Source organism: Mobula hypostoma, chromosome 18, assembly GCF_963921235.1.
Source record: "Mobula hypostoma chromosome 18, sMobHyp1.1, whole genome shotgun sequence".
Classification (NCBI taxonomy): Eukaryota; Metazoa; Chordata; class Chondrichthyes; order Myliobatiformes; family Myliobatidae; genus Mobula; species Mobula hypostoma.
The window spans coordinates 13113300-13127399 of record NC_086114.1 but is presented as its reverse complement, the minus strand read 5'-3'; the positions used below and the strand labels follow the sequence as shown (position 1 = coordinate 13127399).

Genomic DNA, 14100 nt, shown 5'->3' with positions numbered 1-14100 from the left:
CTTTGAGGTACAAATCTTATTGCAGCCTCCAAATTGTGGTCGGGCATGGCAGGGAGAGTTTTTCTTCCTTCTCCCATTTGTGTGAGATGTGGGACATTTGAGAGACTTTGAACTTTTACTGTGCTCATGGACTTCTTCATCAAGTTATGGTTTTGTTGCACTGTTGTAACTATATGTTATAATTATGTGGTGTTGTCAGTTTTTTCAGTCTTGGTTTGTCCTGTGTTGTGTGATATCACACCGGAGGAAATATTTTGTCATTTCTTAATGCATGCATTACTAAATGACAATAAAAGAGGACTGTGTGTCTTCATAATCTAAAAAAATTACTTTCGTAATTCAGACAAACTCGATAAGAACCTATCATTGTTTTTAAAATATATGTGCCTTAGATTCAAACATCAGATGATGCATGAACCTATTAAACAAAGTAAGCTGTCTTGCCATGAACTGCCTGTTCCATGTTGCTTGATGTACTTTTATTCAAAGGTAATATTTTGTTAGAGTTTGTGTTCAAAAGAGGGTATAAATTGGGTGAGAGAATAAATGTTTATCATTGAAAGTGGTAGGGAATATTGAGGAAGTGGATTTTTAAAAGTTCATCCTCCAGCCCTTGACCTATCCCAGCCATCTGGCTTCACCTTTCACCTTCCTGCTAGCCACCTTCCCCTCCCCCCATACTTTTTTTATTCTGGCTTCTTCCTTCCTTCCCAATCTTGAAGAAGGGCAGCCTGAAACATCAACTATCTCATTATTTCCATAGATGCTGCCTAACCTCCTGAGTTCCTCCAGCATTTTCTGTGTTGCTTTGGATTTCCAGCATGTGCAGAATTTCTTGTGTTTATTTAAATTAAAAAAATTTGCAAGATCCCAGACTTTGAGAGCATATGAAATCATCAGTAAGTCATTTAGCACCTCAGACATTTCCCACAATTCAATAAAATTGTAATGTTTTCTGTAGTAGTGTAATTTCCCTTGATTCCTGTAATATCTTATAATTTATTGATATAAATACAATCTTGGAATACAAAAGTAGGAAAAGCCCACGCCTTTATGAAATATGAATGGTGTCCAAGTCTAGGCATTACACTTTGGTAAAGATGTGAGGCCCTTGGAGTGATAGTGAAAGATTTTCTAGAGTGGTTTCAGATTTGAGATTTTTTTTAGTTCTGTAGATAGAATGAATAAGATGGGCATGTTCATGTTGACACAGGAGGTTGAGAGGGGATCTGACAAATGCAGTAAATAAAATTACATGGTGTCTGGAGAGGACTGATAAAAGGAACTACCATTGGCGGTATGGTCAAAAAACAGGTTGCATAGTGATTCTAATTGACAGCAGAACCAAAGTGACCACAAAAGTAAACTTTACATAAGTGTTTCCTGTTTGGAATACGCTGCTGAAGATAGTTGTGGAAGTAGATTCAATAATAGCTTTCAGAAGGATAATGGTTTAGTTAAAAGAATTTGCAACACTGTGGGAAGATGAAGCAATAGGATTTTTTCACAATGCTTATTTAGTCACTCAATTCATAATAAAATCGAATTAGATTTCCACACAAGACTCTTCCTCTTAGAATCTCTCGAGTTACCAGAGGTAAGAATAAAGTGCAGTGTCATGCACTTTGGATGAGTAATTGGTGAATTGCATGTGAGGCCTGTGTGATCTGCACAGTTAAAATCTAAATCTTTGTTTAAGTTTTTTTAAAAAATTTCCGTAGACTGACAGCTTGTGCTTTGCAGGGTCTTTAATTTCTCTTTTCCCCTATAACACTAAATATTAATTTTGATGTGTATGGCTTCATGGTTACAATCTATTTTTATCTGATATACAGCTTGATTGTCAGTGGTTAATTGTGGAGAGTGGGTCAGCTGGGGAAGGGGGGGGGGTTAGATATGCAGAGAAACTACCACAGTCAAATCCTATTAGGTGCTAATCTGATGTGGGTCAATGTTACTGGATCTTGTTTTTATTTGGCCTTGATATGTGATAGAGATTTATTTTGCTATCACATTGTTCAATTCTTGGCTGAGATTGACTCTTGGGTCTTCCTGGCTTGGATGGTTTAATTGCCAACTGGATATTGTCGCTGTCTGGGACATTAGAGGGGTATATTTAAGTTCCTTATGTCACTAACTATTATTTCAGTTTGTTTATTGTTGATACAAGCTAAATTTCAATATTTATATTTTTGAATCTCATTTGTTACTAAATTCGCTGGTTTAATGAGCATTGAGTAAAGCTGTTTACTCAGTAACAACCACAAAACTGGTTGTAGAGGGATAAAGCACTACAGCACAGAAACAAATCCTTTGGCCCATCTAATCTGTGCCAAACTAGTATTCTGCCTAGTCCCTTCAACCTACGCCTGGACAATAGCCCTCTATGTCCATCCCATCTAGTCAAACCTCCCTTAAAGGTTATCTACATTTTTAGGCATGTAGTATAATTTCTTAATCTATATTCCAAGAAATTTGGATCATAAGACATGGAAGCAGAATTGGGCCATTTGGCTCCACCGTTTCGTCATGGCTGATTTATTATCCTTCTCAACCTCATTCACCTGCTGCTGTTCGTGATCTTTGACACCTATCAACCTTCACTTTAAATATACTTAATGAACTGCCCTGTACAGCTGTCTGTGGCAGTGAATCCACATATTCGCTACCCTCTGGCTAAAGAAAATTTTCCTCATCTCTGTTCTAAATGGACATTCCTAAATTCTGACACTGTGTCTTCTGGTCCTAGAGTCCACTGCTGTAGGAAACATTCTTTTCACATCAACTCCATCTGTCCCTTTCAAAAATCGATAGGTTTCAACGATACTCTCTCATTCTTCTCAACTCCAGCAAGTATAGATCCCAGAGCCATCAAACACTTAATATGTGTGTTAACCCTTTTATTGCTGTGATCATTGTTGTGAACCTCCTCTGGATCCTCACCAATGGCAGTGCATCTTTTCTTAGGCAAGTGGCCCAAAACTGCTCTCAATACTCCATGTGGTCTGACCAATGCCTTAAAACCTCAGCATTACATCCTTGCTTTTATGTTCTAGTCCTCTCAAAATGAATGCTAGCATTGCATTTGTCACTGATTCAACATACAGGTTAACTTTTGGGAACCTTGCATGAGGTCTCCGAAGTCACTTTGCACCTTTGATTTTTGTAATTTCTCCCATTTAGAAAATAGTCCATGTCTTTATTCCTTTTACCAAAGTGCATGACCATGCACTCCCCTACACTATATTCCATCTGGCACTTCTTTACACCCCTTCCCCTAGTCTAAGTCCTCCACCTATCTTTGTATCGTCTGCAAACTTGGCCACAAAGCCATCAGTTCCTTCATCCAGACCATTGACAAGCAATTTGAAAAGAAGCTGTCCCAACACCGACCACTGTGGCACACCACTAGTCACCGGCAGCCAGCCAGAAAAGGCCCCCTTCGGTCTCAGTCCTGCCTGATACATCAACTGTACCTTTTTTTACATAGATGCTGCCTGGCTTGCTGAGTTCCTCCAGCATTTTGTATCTGTATTGTTTGGATTTCCAGCATCTGCAGATTTTATCATGTTTCTATCCATGCCAAATACCTTCCCTGTAATATCATGGGTTCCTGTTTTGGTAAACAGCCTCGTGCGCACCTTGTCAAAAGCCTTCTGAAAATCCAAATAAACAACATCCACCAACACACATCAAAGTTGCTGGTGAACGCAGCAGGCCAGGCAGCATCTCTAGGAAGAGGTACAGTCGACATTTCAGGCCGAGACCCTTCGTAAGTCCTAACGAAGGGTCTTGGCCTGAAACGTCGACTGTACCTCTTCCTAGAGATGCTGCCTGGCCTGCTGCGTTCACCAGCAACTTTGATGTGTGTTGCTTGAATTTCCAGCATCTGCAGAATTCCTGTTGTTTGTGTTTTTAAACATCCACCGACTCTCCTTTATCTATCCTAACTACAATCATTTGAGGAAATAGCAGATTTGTCAGGCAAGACTTCGCCTTTAAAAAACCATGCTGACTTAGGCCCATTTTATCATGAGCTTCCAAGTACCTCATCCTTAATAATAGACTCAAACATCTTTCCAACAAGTAAAGTCAGGCTAATTGGCTTATAACTTTCTTTCTTCTGCCTCCCTCCTTTCTTAAAGAGTGGAGTGACATTTGATTATTATAATGCCTCCACAATCTCTTCAACTACCTCTTTCAGAACCCTGCGATGCAGTCCATCTGGTCCAACTGACTTACCTACCTTCAGGCTTTTCAGCTTCCCAGGGTTTAGGGACGGGGATATGGAGGAGTTAGAGGTCAGGTAGGAGTCTAGGCTTCTGCTCTACGTTCGAAGGCCAGCAACGTGGATGGGTGAAAGAGGACATCCTATGGATGTCAGGCTGGCAAGCACTGTGGATAAGGACCAGCTACAATAAGGGGTGGTGGCCCACTGGGTCATCTAAATCCCGTCACCCACCTCCTCTTCCCCCTGGTCAGTGGGTTCTGGAATCGGATGTCTATGAGAGCAGGAAGCATGAAAAACGGCATAACCCCCCCCCCCCCCGACCCCCCAAGGTGCATGAGTTGATGAGTTTGGGGTTCCATTAGTGGCTAGTCCTGGCATCAACCTTAGATTGAAGCCTGGAGATCATTTAGGAAGTCTGGAAGTTGAGGTTTGATGGCCAAAGCCCTGGGTCTTTGAGTCTGAAGTCCCTGATGAAGTTGGAGGCCCATTATCCATTGTCCACAAGTCCACTGGAAATCTGGGGGTCTGTCCTAGGGTTATACGCATGCTGTGTTGATGCCAGAATGTGTGGATATAATTGCCGGCTGATCCCAGGTTGTGTGGATTGTTAGTGCAAACGACATATTTTGTTGTGTTTTGATGTACATGAGATAAATAAATGAATGTGAACAAAAATATTGAAGTGCTGATATGGCAATAGTCTTGATAAAACTACTCAGTACCTCATGTCTCATTCTAATCAAGAAGGTGCATTCAAATTCCAGAGTCAATTCAGTCAAGGGTCCAAAAGTTAATCTCCGGTTAAGAGAGAATAATGTGAGGGCTGCAGGAAAGAAACTTCATTCTTGGATGAGGGAGCAGCTGAGATAAATCAGTCTAATAATGTACACATGGCAAACTAAACAGTAATGGTTGGCAGAGGAAGAGAAGATGCTAAATTTTTGGAGAGGACTTGCTGTCAGAATTGTCACGGAGATGATGAAGAAAGCAAATTAAGATAGTGAAATGACGAGAAAAATTAATGTTGCGATGATTCTCCCTGCAAGAGTAAGCCGATATTGGGCAAATAGAATGTCATCAATATTTCTGTGACAAATTTTATTACATTGTTAATTTCTTTTTGAACTTATGATGCATTAAAATGCATATTAACAATGGCTGAGGGAACTATTAACATAGAAAATCTTTGTTATTTCATTTCAGCAATTTTAGACTCAAATTAAGTCTAATCTGGTAACCACTAGGAAGTTCTTCTTACTGAGATCAAAACAATGATTCTTTTTTGCATTAAAAGACATGAAAAATTATGGTTTGAATCAATTCAGGGAATGGGACAAATGGATTTCCCACTTCATTTGGCAAGGAAAGAAACCTAGAATTCGATATAACACCTTACAGTTAGGGAAGGAAGGAGGAGGTATGGTTCTTCCTTGCCTGAAAAATTATTTTTATGCCTCACAGATAACCCCTCTGTTATATTGGTGTAATAGGGAATATAAGGCTAGATTGAAGGAAATAGAATTTGGATTAGTTGACAGTTTTCCTCTACAGGCCTCAATAGCTGACAAAGGATTGATGGCCCAATTGGAAAAATTTAAAAACAGTTGGATAAATCTTATATTAAAAGTATGGCAGAAGGTGGTTAATTCGTGTGGAATTAATAACATGTTAAAACTCTTCAGATGGTGTGCATATGATACCGAATTCCTTCCCAACAGAGGAGATAAAAGATTTGAACTATGGATAAAGAAAGGTCTTACTACCTACCTCTCACTTGTGGATAAAAGAGTATTACAAAGTTTCCAAATCCTGCAGGACAAACATGGCCTAGAACACAATGACTTTTTCAGGTACCTTCAAGTACGAAACTATGTTAACCAGAGTTGTAGATAAGTGGCTACGGGGGTCAGGGGGTATGGAGGGAAGGCTGGGGCGGGGTTCTGAGTTGGATGATCAGCCATGATCATAATAAATGGTGGTGCAGGCTCGAAGGGCCAAATGGCCTACTCCTGCACCTATTTTCTATGTTTCTATATACAGACCTATCAACAGTAGAATTAGAATTTTTCAAGATTCTGAATTCGGCTTGCAGTTTAATACCTAGTAAATCAGTTTCTCGATTATATAATGCACTCGCCCATGCTAAAAATGTAAACACATTGTATATTAAAGAGAAGTGGGAGAAAGAAGTGGGGTTGGTACTTTCAGAGAAGGCTTGGGGGAAAATATGCAGCTTTCAGTGGTCCTCGACTAATTCTTTGACTTGGAGAGAACGTTGTTGGAAAAATATTATAAGATACTTCAAGACCCCATATCAGGAAAAATATAAAGATACAAACGTGACGTGTTGGAGAAGGTGCGGCTCCAAGGAGGCAAATCATTTTCATATTTTCTGGGATTGCCCTAAATTAAGTATGTATTGGGAAGGTATTCATAGAACATTAGTTAAGGTACTTAGGTCCCAGATACCTCTGAACTTTGAGACGCTCTATTTGGGGCATGTATTGTTTCTTGAACAGAAGGAAGATATAAAGTTGCTGCAGGCCCTCTTAGCGGCAAGTAAGAAATCAATCACTAGATAGTGGCTAAATCCAATGCCACCTACATTAGAAGATTGGCACAAAATCATCCTGGAAATATTTAAAATGGAAAAGTTGACTTACTCCCTGAGAATTCAAAAAGAAAAATTTTGGCAAATCTGAAATAAATGGATTGAATATATAACCCCAATGCGAGCAGACTTTAGATGACTCTCCTAATGATTTATACTGCTCTTCTCATCAACACAGTAATACTGCTAACGTAAGCACCCCTAGTCTAAATGTTTACTGTTTTTTGTTTTCTTTTGGAAAATAGAGAATTAATACAAGTAAAGGAAAAGATTTGGGAAAGGTATAAAAAAATGATAAAATTAAGTAAATAAGTACATAGGGATTGGATAATTATGTCTGGGGGCAGGAGCAAGCATGAACAAGTTAGGATATAAACACCTACAATGGTTGTTACATAGGCTTACATACAACATTTTGGACCAGTGGAAATGGTCCAGAAGAGAGATATGGAAACTATTATTACTATTTTTCTTAACAACTAATACCGTTACTTAGCCTAATAGATTAGAATTACCACTGTACATAATCATCTATTTAAGTGTCTAATTTCCTTTTATATCATCTCAATGTGTACTTAAGAATGTATAAATAATAGTTTTATACATATAAAAAAATGGAAAAGGTTATACGTGTGAAAAAAGTACATGATACTTGTGAATTCCTTATCCAAATAAAAATAAAATTTAAAAAAAAGAAAAATTATGGTTTGGATATTGTTCCTAAGTTTAATTGCTTAAAGTATTGCTCAACTACAAGCATTTGAATTGAAAGGTTGCTTGATTATCTTCTTATCAAATGCGATTAGGTTAATACTTAAAATTACCAGTGATTGGAATTAAGCTGTAATCTTTAGCACCTCTTGAATTTTTTTGACTTCTTCGATCTGAGACTGGAATCCTTCTACAGAATTTGTAGTAAATATTTAATTTTACTTCATGGCTTTCAGTGCCAACAGTATCAACTGTTACTGCAGTTTGTTACTTGGATTACCAGTTAGGCTGTAATTGGTGCTTGATATATACAATTGATAGGTGTGGGATAATGAAACTTAAATTGGATCAGTATTTTAAAAATCTGGTTTATTATCACTGATATGTAATAAAATTAGTTTAGTGCAGCAATACAGTGCAAGACAAAACAAAATGGATGTTACAATAGAAGTGAATAGTGCTAGAGAGGGATAACAAAGTGGGGTTCATGGACTGTTCAGAAATCTGATGGCAGAGGGGAAGAAGCTGTTCCTAAAAGCTCCTGTACATTTTCCCTTGCGGTAATACTGAGAAGAGGCCACGTCTGGGATAGTGAAGGTCCCTAATTATGGATACCGCCTACCTTCTTGAGGCACTCCGGTTTGAAGATGCCCATGTTGTTCCCATGAAGAAGCTGGCTGAGTCAACAACTTTCTGCAGCCTCTTTTGATCCTGTGTTTTGGAGCCTCATTACTAGGTGATGAAACAACCAGTAAGAATGTTCTGCTTCATGTATCTATAGAAGTTTGTACAGTAAGAGTCTTTGACATTAGCATATTTCCTCAAGCTCCTAAATGAAGTATAGCTGTTGGCATGCCTTCTTTGTGATTGCATCAAAATGCTAGAGTAAGATCCCCTGCTGCTGATCCCTCAATGGGGCTTGGTGCATTTTCTCCCAACTTCCCCTTCTTGAAGTCCACAATTGGTTCCTTGGTCTTGGTGACATTGAGTGCAAGGCTGCTGTTGCGACACCACTCAACCAACCGATCTGTCTTGTTCCTGGGCACTCCCTTGTCGCCACGCAAGATTCTGTGAATTTATAGATGCCATTTGCGTATGTCTAGCCATGCAGTCACGAGTACAGAGAGAGTAGAGCAGGTAGAAAAGCACATATCCTTGAGGTGTGCCTGTGTTGATTGTCAGTGTGGAGGACATTAGGAAGAGGTTTTGTTCACATCTTCAGATTTATATGGGGAAAAAAACAAACAATTTCTACTTGAATTGGTTATACAGGATAATACCTCTAACCAAATCTGGAAGTCTGCCAGCAACACAATGAAAAGTTTAAAATGCTTTTATTTGAGTAAAACTTGTAACCTGCAGCAGTTTCAAAACTGGCAGAAATGATAATTTCATATGATAAGTCTGACTTAAATAATTGCCTGTTACTATGCCTACCATCTCCAGTTTGCAGATGGAGATACTTCCTTCCAACATGGGTTTCTGTGCCTATCATGGTTAAACCAGTTCTCAGAGCAGTCCCAATCCACACAAGCTCTCCCTGTTCCCCTGTATCCATGGTGCTCATAATATCCTCAAAGAACAAGGCCTACCTTTCGTGAGTACTTGTCTGCGTAATGGAACTACTTCTATCCAGACGTCTTACTCTTTCTTCCTAAACAATAACTTCAAGCAATTTCCTGATTACAGGCATTAACTTAATGGATCTATTGTTACCTGCCTTTTACCTTCATCCTTTTTTTAAACAGTGTCATACCGTTTGCCATCTTCACCAGGGCTTACTCAGTATTCAGAGAATTTTGGTGAATTAGCACAAGCGAATCTACCATAACTTTCAGCACCCTGGGATATATCACATCAGGACCAGGGGATGTGTCTACCTTTAGGCCCACTAGTTTGCTCGTCACTACCTCCTCTGTGACAGTAATTGTATAGAGGTCTTCATCTCCCATCACATCATAACATCTCTCTTTAGCATGTTAGATATGACCTCCACCGTTAAGACCAGTACCAAGTAACCATTCAAGGCCTTGGTCGCATTACTCAATACTAATTCATTCTTTTTGTCCCCAAGGGACACAAGCTATCAAGGGTCAGTTTAGTTACAGAGCTTGTCTTTCACAAAGTGTTGGGCTAACGGTGTGGACTAAAATATACAGCTTGTCATCCCATTATTTTAATAAATGTTTTATTGTTTGTTTGGTGAGAGGGTCCACAAAAATTTCTTCTTAAATGATGGGGAAGAGGAAGAGATTGAGAATTGAGTAGAAAAATAATTGAGTAGAGATCTATTGTGATCAGTTTTGTTCTCTATATTTCTTGCTTTTTTTTTGTATTTGCACAATTTGTTGTCTTTTGCATCTTGGTTATTTGTCCATCTTTGCAGTTTTTCCTCCATTCTATTGTGTTTCTTTGTATTTACTGTGAATGCCCACAAAAAAAATTTCAGGATGGTAACTTGTGTACTTTGGTCATAAATTTACTTTGAACTTTGAAGAAAAGTGAACCCCTTGTTTTAATTGGTAGTGTTTACCCAAAACTATTTGAACTTTGTCTTTTTGTTTTCTCAGGACCCTTCAGTAACTCAGCATACGAATACAACTCAGCAAGGTATTGATGATTTTAATCCATTCACGGAGAATAGCAGGCTGGTAAGTTTTGACATTATTGGTAACTCATTCTTTCTTTGAGTTCTATAGAGAGAACATTAATATTGGTCTTTATTTCTACTCCTGGAGTTGTACAAGTTTTCCACCTGTAGGTTTGCTCCATTTGCTTCTATGCATAAGTATTTTTCACTGCAACACTTGAGTTCTCAATCTTAGCTGAGAAAGAGATCGTTTTATGTTGCAGTGTTTGCTCATCAGGGCGGATGTATTTTTGAGTAATGATTAATTGTGGGTAGGAGTGACATTGAACATAAGCCAGGATATAGTGGTAATTTGTTAGTTAAACCTACTGTGCACCACAAGATACTGGAAATCCCTCAAAAAAATGTTGGTATGTAAATTGTCAGACTTTAACTTGTTCATGTTACTAAACATAAGAAGGGACAAACTCATGCTGGATTATACCCACATTCTCCCCGTGCATATGTGGACTCTCACTGGGACTCTAGGTCCTGGAAGACCACCGCAGCAAGTAGATTTTGACAGGAGGCAATAAAGGTTCTGTGTCAGAGAGGTTCAGGATGTTGATACCTAATTTATGTTATTAAAAACTTGTTAATATCTCAAAACTGATTGAAAGAAATGATTTCTTAAAAATCATTAACCAACTCCAGAAGCAAAGAACACCCATTTGAATGAGGGGATCTGTTGATCTTATGAAGGGTCTAATCAGAAAGAAGGATAAAATTCACCATAGTAGCCAGTGTCATTCAGCTCATTATGAAGTAATTTTGATAGCTGGTAGTTTCCCTTGGAGAAGGAAAACTCTGATTTTAAACCTTTGCTGCCTTGTGGCCATACCCACCCATGGGAGAGGCTTCGGGAGTAAACCCCGAGGAAGAAATCCAGAGCCGCCGTCCCTAAGGCAGTTTGATGTTGTTTACAACTTCACTGTGACAACCTCGACGACACTGGTGCCAAGCTGTATCGATGCTTGCCCTTCCCTTGCACTGCATCAGTGACATGGAGAGGGGGATCCCGCTGCATGGGCAACAGCCGGTTCTTCAAATCTTTCTGCCCTGGAGAGGACACAGTCCACCAGAGGCGCAAACCCATGATCCCTAGGATCTACGGCTGCTGGTGATGGAGTATTTAATAACTGGAAGAGATTCTTTGGACACTGAGAAAGGTGTGTGATCCCCATGCTCTCCTAGAATTGTATCAGCTAGCATAATTTATTCAATTTTCCTCCTTCCTAATTTTCTGCTCCTAATCTATTAGGAAGATGTTAACCATCCTCTGCATTCCAATCTCCAATGCACACCATCTTTTTTGTTGGATCCACACCATATCTCTCAAAGCTAAGTTTTGCTGAGAGATAAAAATAAAATAACCCAGTAGGGCTGTGATGGAATAATTCTGACCTAAATTAACAATTTTTAGATAAGATATTCAGAAACCAATTTATTCTGTTCCGTGCTTAGTATGTTAAATCCTTGATAAATTACATTTCAGAAAATAGTCGTCTTCAATACGTCAGATAATTGTTGTACATAAGACAAAATTGTTATACATAAGGCAAAATAAGACTTCATTAGTTACACACACACAAAAAGCTGAAGGAACTCAGCAGGTCAGGTAGCATCTAGGGAAATGAATAAACAATCAACATTTCAGGTCGAGACCCTTCTTCAGGACTGAGAAGAAAGGGGAAAGAGGTCAGAATAAAGAGGTGGGGTTAGGGGAAGGAGGGTAGCTAGAAGGTGATAAGTGAAGCCAGGTGGGTGGGAAAGATCAAGGGCTGGAGAAGAAGGAATCTGACAGGAGAGGAGAGTGGACCATGTGAGAAAAGGAAGGAAGAGAAGACCAGGAGGTGGGGGTAGTGATAGGCAGGTGAGAAGAGGTAAAAGATCGGAGTGGAGTATAGGGGAGGAGGGATTTTTTTTTAACTGGTAGGAGAAATCAATATACATGCCATCAGGTTGGAGGCTACCCAGATGGAATATAATGTGTTACTTCTCCACCCTGGGGTGGGGGGGTCTCATCTTGGCACAAGTTATAACAGACTTCATTAGTTATAGTGGACTAGTCAAAAATTCTACACATTAAGTTACAACAATTGTACTGTAATATTACAGCTTATTGTGCAGTTTATGGGTGGTTATACAGTAAATTTTGAATTCTAAACTTTCAGTGGGGTATACAGTTGAATAAGGCAGAGGAAGATTCATTTTATTTCACTGGTTCTGATGGGTGTAACATATCATTGCAGCATCTAAATAAAAGTACATTCATATGATGTCTTGGCCTGAATTCCTGACCTTCCCACCCCAATGAGGTGTACAGCAGTTGGTAGTTCAACTTGTAGTATGCCATTGCCTCTATAGATTGGCTTCAATAGTTCCATTTAATATCAGAGAATGTATGCAGTATACATCCTGAAATTCTTGTTCTTTGCAGGCATCCACAAAAACCGAAGAATACCCCCAAAGAATGAGATTCCCTACTCCCCCCACGCACAAACAGCAGCAGAGCAATGATCCTCCTCCACCCCCACTAACTTTAACAAAAAAAAGCATCAGCACCTTCCACCCACCAAGCAAAGCCCCCAGTAAAGACCATGATCTGCAGTGTAACAAAAATTACCGGATAATTTGACATACCACAGGCTCACTCTCCCTCCCTAATAAAGGGAAAAAGGTGTCCCCTTTTCACAGCAGGAGGGGAGACATAACAAAACAATTTGCTGATTAACAGTGTTAAAAGTCAGTCACGCCACCTTTCTCCCCCCCCCCCCATGTTTTCTGACTGGAGAATCGGCAGCACACTCTCTAATGAGAGAAAGAGTGCGTGATTCACTGAATACAGGGCCCTTGGCAACTGATCCGCTGTTCCCGATGTTCCTTTTACTCCCATGAGCTTCATTTGGTGGCACCGGCATAGAATCAGCCCATTCACAGGACTGTGAAACCTTGGAACTCCAAAGGCACGCTCATCTTCCAGGCTGCGTCCTTAGGATTTCAAAAAGCGGCTGGTCGTGAGCCCCCGGGAGCAGGTCACACCACTGCAGAGAACCAAACCAAAGTCTGGGTGTAACTCCAGGTCATGATCTTCAACAGAACCCATAAAGGAATGAGAGACATCAAAGGTAGAAATTGTCAGTGTCAGTTCTTAACAATTTTTGAAGTGCATTCAGTGTTTACAGAAACATAGAAAACCTACAGCACAATACAGGCCCTTCGGCCCACAAAGTGGTGCCAAACATGTTCCTATGTGTTCTTTATGTGCAAGATGAGGTCTGATACACAAGTATTAGTTTTCTTATGTTGGACATTTTCTACAAATATCCATTAATATAGATTTGATTCCCAATGTGTAGAAGGGATCTATGATGCTTAATTCAGAATTAGTACTTTAATGTGTTCCTAATTTGTGTTTTGTCCTCCAGACCCCTGTGGCATCAGATATCAAAGTACCAGCTGGGCCGAAAACTACCCCTTCTCAACCAGCAATCTTACAGCCTACAGTGGAACCTGCTCCTCAGGTATGTTAAAATAATTATGGGAGTCCAGTATACATTTAGCATAAAAGAAAGCAAAACATTAATATAAGTTAACTTAACTCAGTTGGTGGCATTCTTATCTGTGAATCAGAAGATTTGTTTTAATTTATTGGTTCAGTCTACACCACAGCTGTACACGTAATCTGAGGTGGGCAGTGTAATGTTATATTGGAAAGTGCTACAGTGTCAACAAGGCTATCTTGCACCAAGTGGGGATCTGGAATGAATGTTCCCTTCGTAAACCATTGCACAGAGGCCCCATTAGCCTTCTGCTGTAGTATCTGTTATCTTAAACAGGATATTTTCCAAGACGCTTTTTTTTTAAAAACCCATGGCATTGTTTGAAGGGGAGATGAATCTGATATGTAATCATTTT

General features: G+C 39.5%; 1 protein-coding gene across 1 annotated transcript in view; it reads left to right on the top strand.

Annotated features, from left to right (window-relative positions):
• The window catches only part of LOC134358343 (secretory carrier-associated membrane protein 2-like), a 46427-nt gene that overhangs the window by 10405 nt on the left and 21922 nt on the right, over positions 1-14100 (top strand). The window contains exons 2-3 of the mRNA XM_063070462.1: positions 10124-10204; positions 13611-13706. Of these exons, the coding sequence (XP_062926532.1) occupies positions 10124-10204; positions 13611-13706 (177 nt within the window). The remainder of the gene's footprint in view (positions 1-10123; positions 10205-13610; positions 13707-14100) is intronic.